This window comes from Salvia splendens, chromosome 18 (genome assembly GCF_004379255.2).
Source record: "Salvia splendens isolate huo1 chromosome 18, SspV2, whole genome shotgun sequence".
Classification (NCBI taxonomy): domain Eukaryota; kingdom Viridiplantae; phylum Streptophyta; class Magnoliopsida; order Lamiales; family Lamiaceae; genus Salvia; species Salvia splendens.
Window position 1 is genome coordinate 20043835 of NC_056049.1, and position 19469 is coordinate 20063303.

Here is a 19469-nt window from a genome sequence, read left to right on the forward strand (position 1 = left end):
TTTTTGGATTTTGTAGGATTTTTGTTGGATTTTGTTACTAAGAAATTATTGATGTTTTTATGTTTAGATCAGATTTTGTAATTAGCAATTGGATGTTTTTAATAGGTTTAACCGTTATCAGGTCGTATTGTTATCGACTCGTTATCGTGTCATCTCATGTACGTGTTGTTAATGGGTTCATGTTGTGTTCGTATCGTGTTCGTGTCTGAGGGTAGCGGGTCGTGTTCGTGTTCGTATTTGGGGTTTTCTTAACGGGTCGTGTTCGTGTTTGTTGTTATCGTGTCGTGTCGTTATCGTGTCGACACGATAACTACCCGACACGCACGATTTGCCACCCCTAATTTTATATACACTAAGTCCCAATTTAAGTGATGCGTTTCTTAATTTTATGTAATATTGTTTTGTAATTTATGTAGAATAAAGTAAGAGAGAAAAAAAGTAAAGAGAGTGATGTTTTTTTTAATAAAAATTTATATTTATAGTGAGATTCTAAAAAGGAAAATACGTAATTTACAACAGTATATTTATACATTTTTTCCCTTAAAAATAGAGATTTTGTAAATATTACGGTTCTAACGTTGAACTTATTTTAATGAAATAACTAAAATGCTAAAATAGACTATTTTGGAGGGTAAAAATAGACTATTCTAGAAGATAAAATGAGCCCTTAGAAACAAAAAAAATCTGCGTCCGCCCATGCGTACAACTACATTTATCACTACTCTTATAAAAGTTGTTAGTTATATATAGCTAGCCATTATTTTGACAAAGAAGGGAAAATATTTAATTAATTAGAGCATATATATGTAGGTGAAAAATTAAATTCTGGACTTGCAAAGATGAACGTTTACTAATTACGAAATGTTTTTATCATAATCTGTAAATACTAATAACTCATATATCATTGTCCACGCTGTCATTCGTCAAATTTATAAAAGTTGGAAAACGTCAATAGGATTCGACCGGTTGACGTTACCGAATCACACGTTTTGAGTTTGCTCACTCTGTATCTATATTTACGTGTCATAAAATGATAAAAGAGGTAAAACATACCATTAATTATTCTTGCCTAGTATTAATTTTCGCACCAAATTGGGGAATCATTTTCAGTGAGATACTTGACATGTATTAAACTCAACAATCAAATATTTTAATTGTTGGATAATGAATCACGCAATATTAATACAACCTTTTTGAACAATTCAAACAAATACTAGCACTAAATAAGACTCAACCTTGGTGAACGGGCGATATATTAAATAAAATAATGAGTTTAGCTCGAATTTACGAATAATGAAGAGATTGGCTATATCTAGGTTATTTAATATAGAAGGTACTTAGTTGAGATTAGGTTTGGTCAAATTTATGATATGATCCTCGATAGCTAGTGTACTTTTTTTATTTTATCCTCTTTGTTCATCTACTTTTGCATTAGCCAACACGTCATATTGTATATTTATATGTTATTGGTCGCCAATGATTGAATAAGATTTTCTCAAGTCACTTGCATAAAATAATGTTTTTCGGATAAAACAATATTAATTAGATAAAGCTTATGTGCCTATGAATGGTTGATGTTTTGTTGCCTAAAACGTGATGTTGTTTTTGTGGATGTCCGATAGTACCATGTAAATTATTATCAATATTTGTCAGTAGTAAGATTTTAATTGGTTGCAAAAGCAGAACAAATCAGTATATATTTTAATTGCAAAATCATAACAAATTATTAGTTTGATAATAAAAATTGATATGCAGAATTGGAATTTGAAATTTTTTTAAAAAATTACAAGAAAATTAACATGAGTCATGACCACCATACATACATAGAGAAAATATACGAAATTATCTTAATGTCTAACATCTAGACGTTTAAACCATCACATTTTAGCACCCAATATGTTAACAATGTAACACAAAATTAAATTCCGAGTCAATTTTTCGAGCTTTGAAAGTCGATACTCATCCTTCATGCAAAAAACCCTATAATACAAACCAACAATTATTCATCCTTGATACACATATTACACCACATTTTCCTAGCTCAAAAAAATCACATAGGATTTTTGGTTCTTTAGTTAAGGCTGTATGACCAAAATTTGAATTTTGAACATCATGATATTTTTGGGAAAAGTGTTAATTAAATGTTGGGACATTTTTCTCATATATATAGTTCAATTTGTTAGTATATTTTTTAGAATTCAAACATAAACACGTTATCAATTTGATGCATATGTGGGAAAGAAAATAATAAAAAAAAAATAAACAAGCAGCCCATAAAAAAAAGGTTAGAGAAATAGACTATTTGCAGTCAAAATATAGAAAATGAGTAGTTGATGATTAAAAACGCAGCGCATCTATCTATCTATCTATCTATCTACCCCTCTCTATAAATACATCCACCTTCTTATTCTTCTTCATTCATCAAATCATTACTAATTTTTTCATTATTGAGAGAGAGATGTTGAAATGCATAGTAGATACGCTGACGGGGTTATACTGCTCTGTTAGGAAGTGCTTTCTCCTAGAGGAGAAGAAGATAAAAGGAAGAGTGGTGTTGATGAAGAAGAATGTTCTAGACTTCAACGATTTAGGAGCATCGCTTCTCGATCATCTTCACGAATTGGTGGGTCAAACCGTTACTCTTCATCTCATCAGCTCCGTCCATTCCGACTCTGAAGGTGCTTTCTCTTTCACAGTTATGACTTATGCTTGTATGTCTGTGTTAGTAAACATCTTTGTCTATGCATCACTTTCTTTCCTCTATATGTACACATATTTCTATTTCTTCTCCTGATTTTTCAACCATAATATTAATTGCGCTAAAACCATTCACTGCTTAATAGTAGTAGTATATATTTTTGGCTCTTCATTTATCCAGTTTATAAGGACAGAATTAGTTTTATAAGAATGAACCGTTGATATTATAGTAGTGAAAAATTATAAAAAGAAGAAATTGGCTAGTTGACTTTCTATAAATTTGGTGTGTGATTCCATTAGATAATTTTCAGGAGCAAAAAAGGATACGATCATATGCTTTTTGTGTAAAGGCATTAAAACACTATTTTTCCTCACTATCTTGATCCGTCGCATTCATCTCATCTACTTTCAACATTTCCAATTAATTCAATTTTACGTGTAGATATCTATATGTGTTGATAATATGTTATGACTGTAGAATGTCTTAAATAAAGATAAAATACTGAATGGAAATACTACTATAAATTAGTTTGTAATCTGTGGGTTTAATTAGTTCAGCAAATAAATGATTAGTCGTGGGGTGAACCCAATCAAACCCTAACAAAATTTGACGCACCACGTACTAATGCCTAACCCATTTATCTAATTTTATTAAGGGCATCTCCAGTGGCTTTCGTCCAGTAATAGCCCAGCCACAAACTTCTCCTGCCACATCATCAGCACTAAAAATCATCTTGTCACATCATCAGGACAAGCAAATAGCCTAGCAATAGCCTAGCCACATCACCCCTAATTATATAAAACAAATAATTGACAATCACACAAAATACGGAATTAAATGTACGACACAAATACGGGAAAATTCAATAATATTATTTAAATTAAAAAAATGCAATAAAAAAATGCATTAATTTAAAAAAATTTACATTAAAAAATACATTAATTTTTAAAAAATTACATTATTTAAAAAAAACACGACCTCCGCCTCACTCCTCGTCTCCGTCGCCCCCCACCACCGTCACCGTCGCCGCCCACTCCGTATCCGCCGGAACCCCCCGGTGCCCCCCCCGGTCTTCAAATCGTCACGCATGCTCACGAGCATTGAGTGAAGAAAACTCTTCTCCTCGGGGTCCGTCGCCGTCCGCCATTCGGCTAACGTCTTGGCCATCTGAGCGCGCGTTTGTTGACGCGTGAAGAATTTGAGATCCTCTGTCGACTGGCCAAGGGGGGATGCCGACTGTACCTCCTGGGACCCCCCAGTGTCCCCCCTCCCCCGCCTCCCGTTGCGCCCGCCTTTGACCAATCGGGCGAGTTCGGCGAGCGAACGATGGCGGGGACGGGAGCTCCTCCGCATCCTCGAGGAGGTCGTGGGAACCGCCGCTGCTGCCTCTGTAATCACCGGTATAGTTCAGTCGTTGCTTCTTCGGCCAGCCAGCGTCGACACCTGCCCGGAACTTCTCAGAGTCGTTCAACACCTCGTAGCAGTTCCAGTAGGTGAACTCCTTATACAAGCCGGGCTGGGGGAAGGCTTTCTCCGCTATCCTCCTGCAGTCATCCTCCGTTTGGCCACTGCTCTGCATGCGGAGGGCGTTGGCGTACAAGCTCGAAAATCGGGAGACCCCAGCCCTGATTCGGTCCCACCCCTTCCGGCACTCCTCCCCGGTGCGCGGCCTCCCCTCCGGGCAAAATCTCATGTAGGCTGCAGCAATTTTGGCTCACATGTTGACGATACTCTGATTGTTTGAAGTCAGAGGATCATCACAGACACTCACCCACGCCTTGGAAAGCGCGACGTTCTCCTCATCCGTCCACTTCCTCCGCACCGAGGGGTCGTCCTCAACCGGCTGCGACGACTGGCTGACCCTCTTGTCCTTCTCCTTGCCCTTCTTCTTTGCGGGGCCCTGACCCCGCCCTACTCCCCCCGTTTGAACGGGAGTTTCCGGAACACCTAGAAGATCAAACCTCAAATCCTCTAAGGAGAAAGTCTCATATTGCGTGAACTGCGCCTCCGTTGGGGTCGATGTGTGCGAAGAATCAGTCGAAAAATCAAAACTGGCGCGATAGTCATTCCCCGCCCCCCCTCCCCCCGGCGTCCCCTGCGTCGTCAGTACCCCAGCGGCGTCCCCTGCGTCACCGGTAACCCTTCCGGCATCATCTGCATGGCGGGACCCCACCCCGACATCATCTGCATCCTGGGTGTCCACCCCGGCATAGCCGGTAAACCCCCCGGTATACTCCCCCCCGGCATACTCCCTCCGGGTGCCATCCCGGGCATCATCTGCTGCCACGGGTACATGTTGTAGTACCCGGGCATCGGACCCATCCACCTCCCACGGGTACCGAGGGAGTTTGAGACCCGCTCGTCACTGGAGTACCTTCGTTGTTGTTCTCCATTTCGCGTTATTGATCTTGTACAGAAATTAAGATAAAGAGAGTACTTGTTAAAATAAGTGGTGTGAATGAAAATGACGTGCAAATTGCGTATATATAGTGTTTCGAAAATTAAAAATAAAAAAATTTGTTCGACGAACGCTTGCCGGCCCTGAGCCTGCAATGGCGGCGAGGGGACCGGCGAGCGCTCGCGAATCGGCCAGGGATAGCCGATTTTTTCGCCGAAATGGCGCTCGCCGGTTCCAATGGTTCGGTGACCGCCGGAAATCGGCTAGCCGGCCCGCTCGCCGCCATTGGAGATGCTCTAAGATCGAGTTGAAATTATGTATCTTAGACCATCAGCAGTGGGGCGCGCCCTATGGCTCGCCACATCAGCATTTTTATCCTCCTCTTTCTCCACCTGCAGTGGGGCGCCCTAAGGCGCCCCTATGACGCGCCACATCATCATTTTGTTGTTATGTTTAATTAATTTAACTGTTTTCAAATAACACGTAACGAGTAAAAAAAACGACTAAATAACAAGCGGCGAAGTTTTAATAAAAAAAAATTTACACCATTCAACTAAAAAAAGAATAAAACTAAGTCGGGCCAATTCCCAACTTTCTACGCAACTCATCGAGTAATGCACGAAGATACTCGGCTTGTTCGGGGTCGGTGCACTTCTTGAGGGCCTTGTGCGTCTGCAACATCGTCCTTGCCATCTACGCTGTAGCTAACGACGCAAACGCGGTGGCCGTCTGCGTCGGGAGCTCATCCGGGTCCGGAACAGGGGCGGCAGCGGTCGACGATGACGTCGCGGTCGCCTTCCCCTTGGCCTTCGCAGCCTTGATGCCGGGAGGACACCGGTGTGCCGGAACTCCCTTCATCCACGTACGTCCGGTTGAGGTCAACCGGGTTAGTGCCGCTGCCGCTGCTCGTGTAGTCACCAGCTTCGGTGACCTTCGTCCTCTTCGGCGCACCAGTGTGCAGAATTCCACCTTGGAACTTCTGCTTCTCCCTCAAGAGCGCCCAGATGGCCTCGTGCTTGAACTCGCCGAACATCGACCGGTACGACAACATCACTTTAGAGCGCACGTCGTGCACGCTCTCGCCGCTCCCCTGTGACCGCGCGCACTTCTCGAACTCCGCCGAGTACAAGTTCACTTGCTTCTTGATTTGATCCCAGTGCTTGCGGAGTTGCTCACTCTTGCGCTTGTACGCGGTCGGCGGCTTGACCGAATTGTAGAGGTCCGCGATGCGCTCCAGTACGCGGTCTGTCTCTGGTTGTTGGCGAATATCGGATCTTCCGATATATCTACCCAACACCGGGCCAAAGTGAGAGTTTCGTCGTCGGTGTAGTTCGTACGGCCGAGGGCGTACTCATCGCAGTCACCGGGAGGCGGCAACTTCTGCGCCCGCTGCCGGTTCCGCTTCGCCTTCCCCTTGGCGGCACCGGTCGCTGCGGGGGCGGGATCGGCCGATGCGGTTGGGCGGTGCGGCAACGGCTCTATATCAGACAACCCATACGATTCCGTACTGAAATCGGGATCGTAATGGGTGTTGTTGCCGAACGAACGATAATCGTCGGGTTCTGTACCCGGCCAATGCGCCTCTCCACTAAACGTAGGGCTATTGGGGCTTGAATCCATATCGTAGTAATTATGTAAATGTAAGTTTCGAAGATGAAATCGTGTGAAATGAAATGTTACAAATGAACGCTATTTATAAAAAAAACGCGTGTCATCGTCCGCGGCCTTCACAATGGGGCGGACGATGACCATCGTCCGCGACCATCGTACGCGACGTCCGCAATGGGCGGACAATGACCATCGTCCGCGACCATCGTACGCGACGTCCGCAATGGGCGGACGATGGCGCGGACGACGGCCATCGTCCGCGGTTTAAGTCGCGTCCGAAGCATAGGCCGCGACTATCGTCCGCGGCCTATGCCACACACCCACAGTGGGGCGGACGATGAATGGCGCGGACGATACGCGCCATCGGCGGATGGCCTTAGATTATAGTGGTTGCTGAATCAATTCTGACGGCATCATTATTAAATTATAATTAATGGTAAACAGTTTAATTTATTTATACTCTATTTTATATTAATAAAATAATAATAATAATGAATGGGCCCCCCTTAAACCCACTAAATAAGGTACAAAAATAGCCATGTGATAAAAATGAACATAAAATTGTCGGCACTGAAATTGAAATAAATTACTTCCTCTAGTCTCCGGGATGACCCATTTTCCATTTTGGTTTATCGACCCTTATCGACCCATTACTGAAATTGAATATATTTCTTTCTATTTTATTCTCTTTCATATTTTACTCTTTTCGCCTGTATAAAATAATGCTCTCTTCGGTGATCAATTTTTCATTTTGGTTTATCCCATCACAAGTAATAAATTTCTAAATTTAACAAAAAAAAAACAAAACTTCAACTTTCTCTTATTTTATTCCCTCTCTCTTATTTTTATTCTCTATTCTACTTTATTCTCTCTTTATCTCTCTTACTTTTTTCTATCTCATACTTTATTCTCTTCACTTTAATTCAATATATATCATTTTCTTAAAATTCGTGCCCATCACTAGTGATGGGACGAAGGGAGTACGGTATAAATTCACGTGTCACCCAAGGAATAGACCATTTTCCTTGGGACGGAGAGAATAAAAAATTCCAATGGTTTTAACAGAAACCAAAACCACTATTGCTAACAGCCCAACAACAACAATGCAATATAATCACTGAGGCTTTCTTTATGCAATAGAGTGAAATACGCAAATGGTCCATGAACTATACGTTTTGCACATAAATGGTACCTAAACTTTAAAAATATCGTAGGTAGTGTAATCACATTTATGGTACTTTTTCACTATTCATCACAATTTTACACCCAAAATGCCCCTAAGGCATGAATGACATTTTGGGACTTTCATATCTAGGTACTTAATTTGATATTTTCTTTATCTTTTTATCTTGTACTGAATATGATATTTTCTTATAGTTTGAGTACTTAAAATGATATTATTTACTTCACTTTTTCAATCACTTTAAAAAGTAAAATATTAAATTAATATACGTACTATATACTAGTATATTTTATAGAAAACAATATGGATGCTGGAGTACACTACTCCAAAATGAGATTAATTTTTCTCAAAAACATAAACGCAAGATTGATTTGTCGTTTTCTAATAGAAATTAGATTTAACAACTAGTTCTGTACGATGATTTTCTAAGTTACTATCACAAATAATATAAATTTTTGTCTGAGTTTCGATTTGTTTTTTTATCCATCCGTGATTAGGATTAGGAATTTCAGTTCACTTTTATTTTATTATAAATAGCACTAACAAATCTAAAATTTTACTTACTTTTCACTACATTTTATTATAAAATTAATACTACTATTATATAAAAATAGTCTCATAATAATGAAATAAGAGATAAGTATGTGGTAAAAAGTATAATATATGGTTCGATAGTTCTTCCTCTTAGTTTTTGTTTCTTTCTATTTACCGAAAAAAAAATATGGATTTGATTTTCCAATAATATAAATATTTAATTGTTCTAATTTTGAAGTAAAGAAACCACCCAGTTATTCAAGTCATTTTAATATTACAGGAGACCAATTATTAGCTTTCAACGTTTTCGATCCCTATATATAGGGATGTCAATCGGGCCAGCCCACCGGGTTTCGGGCCAACCCTATTCGGGTTGCGGGTCAATCGGGTGCGGGCTAATCGGGTTGTGATTTTTCCGGGTTATAAAAGTTCAACCCTAACCCTAAAGGCTCGGGTTTCGGGTTAGCCCATCGGGTTAATCGGGTTGCTACCGATAAAATTAACATGCGATCAATCCAATAAATAATGGTGAAAATTAGTTATATTTATAAAATGTAAAATATTTAATTATGATAAATTTGAGATATATGCTTAAACTCATACATAAATATGATCAAATACTAATATTTGAGATTTTTTCAAAATAAAACATAAACATCAAGAAATTTTAAAGCATGTTTAAAAATTTAAGTATATTTTTTAGTGAATTTGAAGTTTCTAATTCATTTATTTATTATTATATTAATAAAAACTTAATATAAAATTTATATATTTAGTATATAAAATGGAAAGTTATTTTTTCAGTAATCTATGTTATAAAATAATCAATGAAGTGTCGAATTAGAGTCAAACAAATAGAACAATAGAAATTTTATCGGGTTTCCGGGCCAGCCCATCGGGTTTTCGGGTCTGGCCCTAACGGGTTGCGGGTTAGTCGGGTGCGGGCTAATCGAGCTGTAATTTTATCGGGGTGAAAATTTTCAGCCCTAACCCTATAAATTTGGCGGGCTATTCGGGCCAGCCCATGGGTTGCTGGCTAAATTGACATCCCTACCTATATATGTGGGGTGTGGGGTTAATTAGGGTCTGCTGCGTTGAAAATTAGTACAGTACAAGTTTACATGCAAGTTGAATTGTTTTCAGGATAAAATATACTCCCTCCGTCCCGGACTACTTGCACTTATTTCCTTTCTGGGCGTCCCAAGTTATTTGCACTCTTTCCATTTTTAGTAAAAATTATCACCTACAGCCGCAATTGTTGACTTTGCTATACACTCATTCCTTAATCTCCGTGCCGAAAAGGAAATGTGCGAGTAGTCCGGGACGGAGGGAGTAGTATATAGTAGTTTTAAAATGTTAGATATAATATGATTATGTGTGTTTGTGTGCCCATATATCTATTGGGATATCAGTTTACTACATAATTGCACATATAAGAAAATAATATGAAATTCTTAAAATATATTAATTATAAAAATTAATATATTTATAATTAGACATTAAATTATAATATAATTTGACGTTAAATATAATTATATTATGTTAATTATAATTTTTTTGCATATATTTATAATTAGCGTCCAATATTAACGTCCCATATCATTAAATTATAAATGGTATGGTAGGGCTATTTATAAAAATTTAATTAAATTTTTATAATTAATATATTTAAGAATTTCATGCTATTTTTAGTTTTAATTTTTTTTCTTTCTAAAAGTGTTTGAAAAAGTGAAGTGAATTATATCATTTTATGTACTCAAATTATAAGAAAATATCATATTCAATACTAGAGGAAGGGATAAAGAAAATATCAAATTTAGTACCTAGATGTCTTTCATGCCTTGGGGGCATTTTAGGCGTAAAATTATGATGAATAATGAAAAAGTACAATAAATGTGATTACATCTTAGTTCAGGGACTATCCATGATATTTTTAAAGTTTAGGTATCATTTGTGTGCAAAATACATAGTTCATCGACCATTTGCGTAGTTTACTCTATGCAATAAAAATGCAGGAAATAAATTGAAGGGGAAGGTGGGGAAAGGAGCAGAGCTAAAAAACTGGATCACAACAATCACATCTCTGAAACCAGAAGATTCAGCGTACGAGGTGACATTCGATTGGGAAGAAGACATCGGAATCCCGGGCGCATTCTTGATCAAGAACAACCACCACAGCGAGTTCTTCCTCAAAACCCTAACACTCGAGGACGTCCCTGGCCACGAGCACGCCCCCATCCACTTCGTCTGCAACTCTTGGGTCTACCCTTCCGACAAGTACAAATCCGACCGCATCTTCTTCGCCAACCAGGCCTATCTCCCCTCCCAAACTCCACTTCCACTAGTGCCATACAGAGAGGAGGAGCTCCTCGTCTTGCAAGGAGATGGCACCGGAGAGTTGCAGGAATGGGACCGAGTCTATGACTACGCTTATTACAATGACTTGGGCGACCCTGATAGCGGCGAGGATTCCGCCCGGCCCGTTCTTGGCGGATCCTCTCAGTACCCTTATCCTCGTCGCGGGAGAACTGGCAGGCCTCCTACTAGCACAGGTAATGTAATGGGTACTATTATTGAATAAGAAGAATATGGAATGATGGAGTGGTTTTTTATGAAATGCAGATCCTAATACTGAGAGCAGGATCCCATTGCTTATGAGCTTGAACATCTACGTTCCAAGAGACGAGCGTTTTGGGCATCTGAAGCTGTCTGATTTTCTGGGTTACGGCCTCAAGTCCATCATGCAGTTCCTTCTCCCTGAGTTGACGGATTTGTGTGCCAGCCTCAGCAACGAGTTCACGAGCTTCGAAGACGTCCTCCAGATCTACGAGGGGGGGTTCAAGCTGCCGGAGGGGCCTCTGCTTCAGAACATATATCGCAATGTCTTTCATAGAGATGATGATGGTTTCTTCAAGTATCCAATGCCTGACATCATCAAAGGTACACCCTCATATCTGATTCACTCAAATCAGAAGCAGAATGTGTTGATTGATTGGTGTGAAAATGTTTTGGCAGGGAGCAAGACTGCGTGGAGGACGGATGAAGAGTTTGCTAGAGAGATGGTTGCGGGGATGAACCCTGTTATAATTAGTCGTCTGCAGGTATGCTCAAATCCCATTATTGCATCTATTGCTATAATTCTGTGGTTGTTTACACACCAAAAATAGTGGTTCTAGAGTCATGAAATTGTTGTCTAAACACGAGAAGTTGTTGAATTGCAGGAGTTTCCTCCGAAGAGCAATCTTGACACTCAACTGTATGGGAATCAGAGTAGCAAGATAACATGGGATCATATCAAGAATAGATTGGATGAGCTCACTCTTGAAGAGGTATTTATGGTTGTGTCAATTTATGGTTGCAGCAGTAATACCATGGATGATATGCATTGATTATGACTGATCTGCAGGCGTTGGAGACGAACCGGCTGTTCATACTGAACCATCACGACTCGCTGATGCCATATCTGAGGAGGATCAACAGCACCACTACTAAAATGTACGCCACAAGGACTTTGCTTTTCTTGAAGAAGGACGGGAGTTTGAGGCCCTTGGCAATTGAGCTCAGCCTCCCGCATCCAGATGGGGATAAACACGGTGCTGTGAGTCAGGTGTACACTCCCGCTCAAGACGGCGTTGAGGGTTCCATTTGGCAGCTGGCCAAGGCCTATGTTGGAGTCAGTGATTCTGGAGTCCATCAGCTCATCAGCCATTGGTAACTAAGATACCATCATTACTAGCCTTTCTTTCTATATAAACTGGTGCAATTGATAAATGTTGATTAAATTTTATGTGGTTTGATAATTGCAGGTTGAATACTCATGCTGCGATAGAGCCAGTAGTGATTGCAACGAACAGACAATTGAGTGTGATGCATCCTATTCATAAGCTTTTGCATCCCCACTTCCGCGACACAATGAACATCAATGCTTTTGCGCGACAAATCTTGATCAATGCTGGAGGAATTCTTGAGGCAACCGTCTTCCCTGCTCGATATGCCATGGAGCTATCTTCATTCATCTACAAGGATTGGAATTTCACCGAACAGGCTCTCCCGGCTGAACTACGCAAGAGGTAGTAATCAAACACCATCATTATTCAAATCCTTGTGTGTCCATTGTTTTGTACTTGAAGCTTAGCTATTATCTAATTATAAGAATTCTTTTAGTAAGTTGATTCATGACATGATATGTATACTCTGCAGAGGAATGGCTGTGGAAGATCCAAACTCCCCACACGGAATCCGCCTGGTGATGGAGGACTATCCATACGCAGTGGACGGCCTCCAAATCTGGTCGGCTATAAACACATGGGTGGATGACTACTGCAACTTGTACTATCCCTCAGACGAGGCTGTGAAGGGTGACACCGAGCTACAATCATGGTGGAAGGAGCTCCGAGAGGAGGGGCACGGTGACAAGAAGGACGCCCCATGGTGGCCCAAAATGCAGACCCGCAAGGACCTCATCGACAGCTGCACCATCATAATATGGATTGCATCTGCGCTGCACGCAGCGCTCAACTTCGGGCAATACCCCTACGCCGGGTACATGCCCAACCGCCCCACTGTGAGCCGCCAGTTCATGCCTGAGCCTGGGAGCGAGGACTACGAGTTGCTGAAGACGGACCCGGACAGGGTGTTCTTGAAGACCATCACGGCGAGGCTGCAGACGCTGCTGGGGATTTCCATTATCGAGCTCCTGTCGAGGCATTCCTCGGATGAGATATATCTCGGGCAAAGGGACACCCCGCTGTGGACCAAGGATGAGGAGGCGTTGGCGGCTTTTGAGAGGTTTGGGAAGGAGTTAGGTGGGGTGGAGAGGAAAATCATGGAGATGAATAGTGATGAGAAGTGGAAAAACAGAGTTGGACCTACCAAGCTGCCTTATACCTTGATGTATCCTATGAGTGGAGAGGGGTTGACTGGTAGAGGGATTCCTAATAGTACCTCTATCTGAAGTCTCTTATTTGATTTGATTTTTGTTAATCTAGGATTTCTCTTGCTATCGGTTGTTGAATAAATGGATTCTAGATTTAGTTCAGGATTTATCTCATGTAACTTTGTATGTATCTTCTTTCTAAATAATGATTGTGTTTCACTATTTGTTTGGTCTGGAGATCTCTTTATGTATCACTTCTTTCTAAACTACTAATAGGCACACTAATTGGAAAAAAAAACACTCTTATCTCCTTTATTCATAACGATACACATTTTTCTCTCATTATGAATTCAACCTCACATAAGTTTTTGTTGATTATTAGTGTAATGTCTACTTTCAAAAGAGAGGCTTATTAACCTATCTAATTTTGAGGGGCATTTTTAACCATTTTTACTTTGCATGATTCACAAAATGACAACTGATATGATAAAGAAGAAAGGCTTTCAAAAATGCTCTCATGATCTTGTCTCTTTTACATGCCGCAATTACAACAATGAACTGCTGTTGGGATTCGAAACAAGTAACTGGTTCGATCTAAGCACTCGAAACACGCAAAATCATCTAAAACATTAGGCCTCTGGCTTTGTTTCTCACCGAGTCTTCTTGGCTTTTGCCAACTTTTTCTTTTTCTTCTTAACAGCTTTCGGTACTTTGTTCTTAAGCGACTCTCTCTTTTCTTCCTTCACCTTCTTCTTGTTCTCCTTTCTGGCTGATTTCCTCTCTGCAGGCGTTTGCTTATCACCATCAGAAAAGGAACCATCTTCTGAGTCAGAGTCCCCTTCACTCTCCTCCGTTTCTGTTTCTGATTCTCCGCCTACGAGGCCCTCAGCTTCAAGTTTACCATTGCAGTGCTGCTGCCCCGATCCTACTTGGGAAGAATCGTTCAGAGAAAGAGCCGACTTGAGACCTGTGATCGTCTGATAGTACATTTCTCCGGTGTCCTTCCCACTGATGATACGTTGCACGTCCTCCTCCACGTGCTTTACATCATCCAGGGTCTTCGGGATGTATGTCTGGAGACAAACAGCGAAATTGTTTGAAGTTTGCAACATCGCTAATTTAATGTTCAAACGCCAGAAAATAATTTACATGTGTTCAGGTGAAAGAACAAATAAAAACCGGCCTTGTTCTATTTACTAGAAACCAATCTTGTTCAAAGATCTTGATTGACGAACGGTCAAGATTAATTCTCAGACGGATATGGAATCACAAACCTGGACAAATACTAAATCTGCGATTTCTTCTTCAGCAGAGATCTCATCACCTCTAGCTAAAATCTTTTTTTGCACCTATAAAATAGTTGCATATGAACAAGAGGAAGAATGTCACGAGCTGTTAAAGAGATACGAGACAGATTGCATCTGTTTGGATTAAGGTATTTGTGAAAATTTTCCGTACCACTTCCAGATAACTATCAATAGAATCATCATCAATAGTGGGATCGACTATAAAGTCAAACAATTCCCGTATTGTCATAACAGCAACCCCATGTTTCTTGAAAAAATCCTGTACAAAAGTGACGAGGAAAGTTATGAAACTCAGTACATAAAGTAAACAAAGAAAGTATAACCAAGGGCAATAGTTCAAGAGGCGCGTACTGAAACATGGATACAATCCTCTCGAAGGAAATCAAGGGCATGAGGATGGTCGAGATCAACTGATTGTGACACGTCAATAATATACAAGTGGCCCTGCATAACACAATAAATCAATTGCACTAGTAATAGATATATATGTCGGACAATGGATCAATTTGAGAGAAAAGCAAAAGCTTACCTCATAATAAAGTATATTATACTCACTAAGGTCTCCGTGCACTAGCTTACACTTCTGATACAATGTCCGCATCGACATAATCATCTGGCATTGAGAAGGGAAAGGCATCATTTAGTGTTCTATTTATGTATTCGTTTCAGAAAAGGAACTAAAAGTATTTTAATAAGTAGCAGAATTTACCTCGACATAACATTCACGTAGCTTGTCATCGGATAAATCAGCATCTTTGAGCCGAGGAGCAGCCCAACCTGCCTTGCCTGTATTGGAGAAATATAAAACAAATTTAGGCAATTTAAGTAAAGGCTTTGCTGATAACCAAATCTGATAAAATTTATGAGATGAGATATAAATACACATAACATAAATACCACAATCGCCAAAACACAGTAACAGTACGTCAGTACCTATAAATTCCATCACCAGAACATGGAGTCTCAAAAGTATTGGAACTGGACACCGTATTCCTGCTGCTTTTAGCCTTCAGGTTTAGGCAGAAGTGAAATCACATCAGAGAAAACTGAGTTTTTAGTATCTTTCACTCTTCAATTGCATAGAGTATTACTGAAGCACCTACATGAACGTTTTAAGGGATTCTGTGCCGATTGAAGTGCAGAACAGATCCCAATTTGTTCTTCATTTTAACATAAAGGAGCAATGGAGGATTCAGAAGTTTACCTCATGAGATTCCTCATTTCTTTCTCAGCCCATGTTTTAACCATTTTTCGAGGGTTGTGCTTGCAGTATCCATGTCTGAATCTGTAGTCACCTTGTACATAGCGATCCCTATCCCTGTTGGTTGCAAGAGGAGATAAGATATACGCCATTATTGGTGAACTAATCACCTTCATGCAATAGTTAGAAGGCAAGCAAGACGGAGGAAACATAAGAACATATTAAGATTTTTCGAGGGAAAATACTTAAACAGAAATATATGGGTTAGTAGTGAGACCATCTCCCACTGACCAACATCCGCGAGAAGGAAACGAGAAAGTTATTCATAGTTCATACCACAAATATAAAAATAGTTGATGAGTTCATTTGATCATTTTCCCTTTTCTTATTCAATCTAAAAGTTCAAGTACATTATCATTCGATAACAAGTTTTACATCAAGGGGCATGGGAAAAGTCAATGGAGATGAACTAAAATGGTCACATACTTAAATACAAGAACTGATGTTTTGTAAACCTTGATAGCAAGCTCCTGACCATCGGATTTTGTAGCATGATATACATTGGCCTGTTGGAGCAGAGAATAAACAATATGAGAGTATGAGACTCAAATTTCAACTTGCACTTTCACTAAGGAGAGAGATAAAATGTTCAACCAGAGAGGAGTGTTTCACTTACTTCTTTTCCAGTTGAAATGCAGCCATTTATGTCATTAAAGATACCCTTGTTAAGCATCTTGAATAAAACCATACGTGTTCTAGGGTCAATTGCCTGAAAGGAAGAAGAGATTTCTAAGCATAACAGTATAGTTCAACCAACAATCAGCACCCAAAAAAAAGGAAATTATTAGTCAATAAACAAGGGAGCAGACCTAAGAAATGCACGAAGAAAGATCTGAAAACTGCACATTCAATGTTTTTCCTAGCAAACAACATATACCTGCTCAACCGTTGCACGATCTGCTTTCTCGGTTGTCTTTGTCTTACCAATAGCCATATCGCGAACACTGCCACGAATTGCAGTGGTAACAGAGTTTGACATCCCAACATCAAACCTTCCTTCCCACTCCTGCACATCATCACAACCAATGAGCACAATATCAAACTTAAAAGTAGACAAGCAACCACCAAAATACCCGGTAAAAAATCAATCCATAACAGTTTCTAAACAGCATGAAGGTAATCCCATCTAAACAACACACACACACAATGACTCAAATATCAGAAAACCAGCAAAACATAAACACAAATTGCAATCCAAAAATACAGAACCTGGATAATTATCAATCACGGAACACTCAATATCAGAAAATCAGCAAAACACAAACACAAAATCAACAGAAACGCAAAATAAAAAAGCAATCTTTATCCCAATTCCGGACAATACACCTCCAAAGGCGAAGCCCTGATGTGATTGGCAACTTTCTGCGACTTATTCGAGATGGGCTGAAGAGAAGAGCTGTTGGGACGCGAGTGGAGCCCGCCGTGAGCGTTGGGGCGGCGCGTGTGCAGCGGCGTGAAGGATCCATCGAGTAATCCGCCATCTGCATCTTCTCTGGAGTCCAGAAAGTCCAACGCCTCCGCTATTTCGGAGTCTGATGATAGGTAAAACTCGTCGTCGTCTTCCTCTCCCTCCCACTCCTCTTCTCTCTCCGCATCATCCCATTTTGTCTTTTTTTCTTCTCCCTCTTCATTCACAGTAGAAAATTCACAGCTTGCTTCGCTATCCTCTTTAGCAATTTCATGTTCCTCTTCCTTTCTCAACATCTCTCCGCCACCAAGTATTTCTTCGTTTTTCGGTCTGACTCTGAATTCCATGGGTTTAGGGTTCTAAAGCAAAATTTGAGTTAATTGCCAAAATTTTTAATATTAGCCTATCGTAATCTATAAAATACTTTTAAATTTTTATCAAATCTGTTTAGAGCATCTCCAATAGGTTAGGACGTCAAATAGCCCTCAAATAGCCTTCACACTGCCACATCATCAGCACTACAATTCTCCTGCCACATCAGCTTGCCACATCAACTGGACATCAAATAGCCCTCACATAGCCTTCACACTACCTATCCACATCACTAATAACAATTATATAATTTAATTTACACTTGTATCAACATACGGAATTTAATTTACGAGACAAATACGGAAAATTCGAATAATAATATTAAAATTCGAATGAAAATGAGGTTCAACGCGCGTATATATAGTGTTTTCGAAAAACAAAAAAAAATTTAAATCCGACGCCGGTTTGGCGCCGATCCGGGACGCACAATGGCGCCCGTGAGGATCGGCGTCAGAACCGGCGTCAGCGCGGGAATCGGCATGGCGACGTCGATTTTGACGCCGATTTCGCCCACGCCGGTTCCAATGGTTCGGCGTCAAACCGGCGTGGGCGAAAAATCGGCGTCGCGGTGGTGACGCCGGTTATTGGAGATGCTCTTATATCAAATTAGATTTGATATGACGTTGGTAGCAGATTTTTGTTTGGTTCTTTGAAAAACGAAATAGTTAATTGACTTAATTCGTACATATATCCGGCATGTCATAAAATTTAATTTGGTGAAATTTTAACACTAAAAACATGAAGAGTGAACTACAATACCCTAACTTTTCGGTTTGTGACACTGCAGGTCCATAACAAAAAAAATATCGTCAGATGATTCTAACGTTAAACATAATCACAAATCATGCTTATTTAGCCACTTTTCGGACGAAAATGCTCACATAGCTTGAAGGGCATTTTTGGCAATCCTTAAATTCGCTGACATATGAATTCTGTCACATTTATGTCAGCAACTTCTTATGTGATATCTCAGTAAGTTCTGATACTTCATATGTGATTAAAGTTTTGTCAATATTTATACACAAAAAATAATTCTTATATTCCTCTATTTCTAGTTAGTGGTAACAATATACTAGGTATGTCATATAGGAAATTAATTGAGAAACAACAAAAATATGGAAAAGTGGAGTTATTTATGAAATAAAATCTGAATCAATAATACACATAATAAAAAATATTTCATATTTAATTAAAAGATACAGTATTATTTTCTTCAAACACTGACATTTAAAAAAATTCATTATATATCATCGAACTAATTTGTTAATGTAAGCCTAACTTTAAGACGATTTTATATTTATTAATATTTTATTAAGAATTATAATTTAGCTCAAACTGATTTTTTTAACATCATATGAATATTCAATCTTTATATATAAATTTGCATAGTTTCTTGTCATTTATGATAAAATTGAAACATGAGTAATATTTTGAAAATATTCAAGCATGTGACATTAGCTATTTAATCCTTGTAGATTTTTTTTATTAATAATAGTATTTGAAATTAAGATAATGTAAATTTATAAATTAATACTGCAAAATTAGGATACTATCATAATAAATAAAAGGGTTTTTGGCTTTAAAAATCAAAAACTTTCACCAAATTCCGGTTTTTCCCACGAACTATGAGATTGGTTTTTAAAACCATGAACTTTCACATCGTATGCCATTTCCCAACCCGACCCGAATAACACATTTCCGGTGCAGAAGTTGTCCAACGTGGACAGCCGCAGAAATGACATGGATGCCGGAAATATGACCCTTTAAACGACGTTGTTTTACCCTCAATCAGGAATTAAAACACTTGAATTATGAAAATCGATC

General features: G+C 39.6%; 2 protein-coding genes across 2 annotated transcripts; one reads left to right on the plus strand and one right to left on the minus strand.

Annotated features, from left to right (window-relative positions):
• Positions 1-2367: 2367 nt before the first annotated feature.
• LOC121777182 (probable linoleate 9S-lipoxygenase 5) lies at positions 2368-13519 on the plus strand. Its single transcript, XM_042174355.1, has 8 exons — positions 2368-2678; positions 10437-10973; positions 11044-11361; positions 11437-11522; positions 11643-11750; positions 11828-12132; positions 12228-12491; positions 12622-13519. The coding sequence occupies exons 1-8, from the start codon at positions 2459-2461 to the stop codon at positions 13373-13375; spliced, it is 2592 nt and encodes an 863-aa protein (XP_042030289.1). The 5' UTR covers positions 2368-2458; the 3' UTR covers positions 13376-13519.
• A 262-nt stretch (positions 13520-13781) lies between these two features.
• Positions 13782-17649, minus strand: LOC121777413 (serine/threonine-protein kinase RIO1-like). Its single transcript, XM_042174668.1, has 12 exons — positions 17192-17649; positions 16743-16871; positions 16482-16574; positions 16292-16371; positions 15809-15922; positions 15538-15611; positions 15314-15390; positions 15134-15217; positions 14956-15048; positions 14756-14863; positions 14572-14646; positions 13782-14370 (listed from the first exon to the last, which is right to left on the minus strand). The coding sequence occupies exons 1-12, from the start codon at positions 17618-17620 to the stop codon at positions 13948-13950; spliced, it is 1779 nt and encodes a 592-aa protein (XP_042030602.1). The 5' UTR covers positions 17621-17649; the 3' UTR covers positions 13782-13947.
• Positions 17650-19469: the final 1820 nt, after the last annotated feature.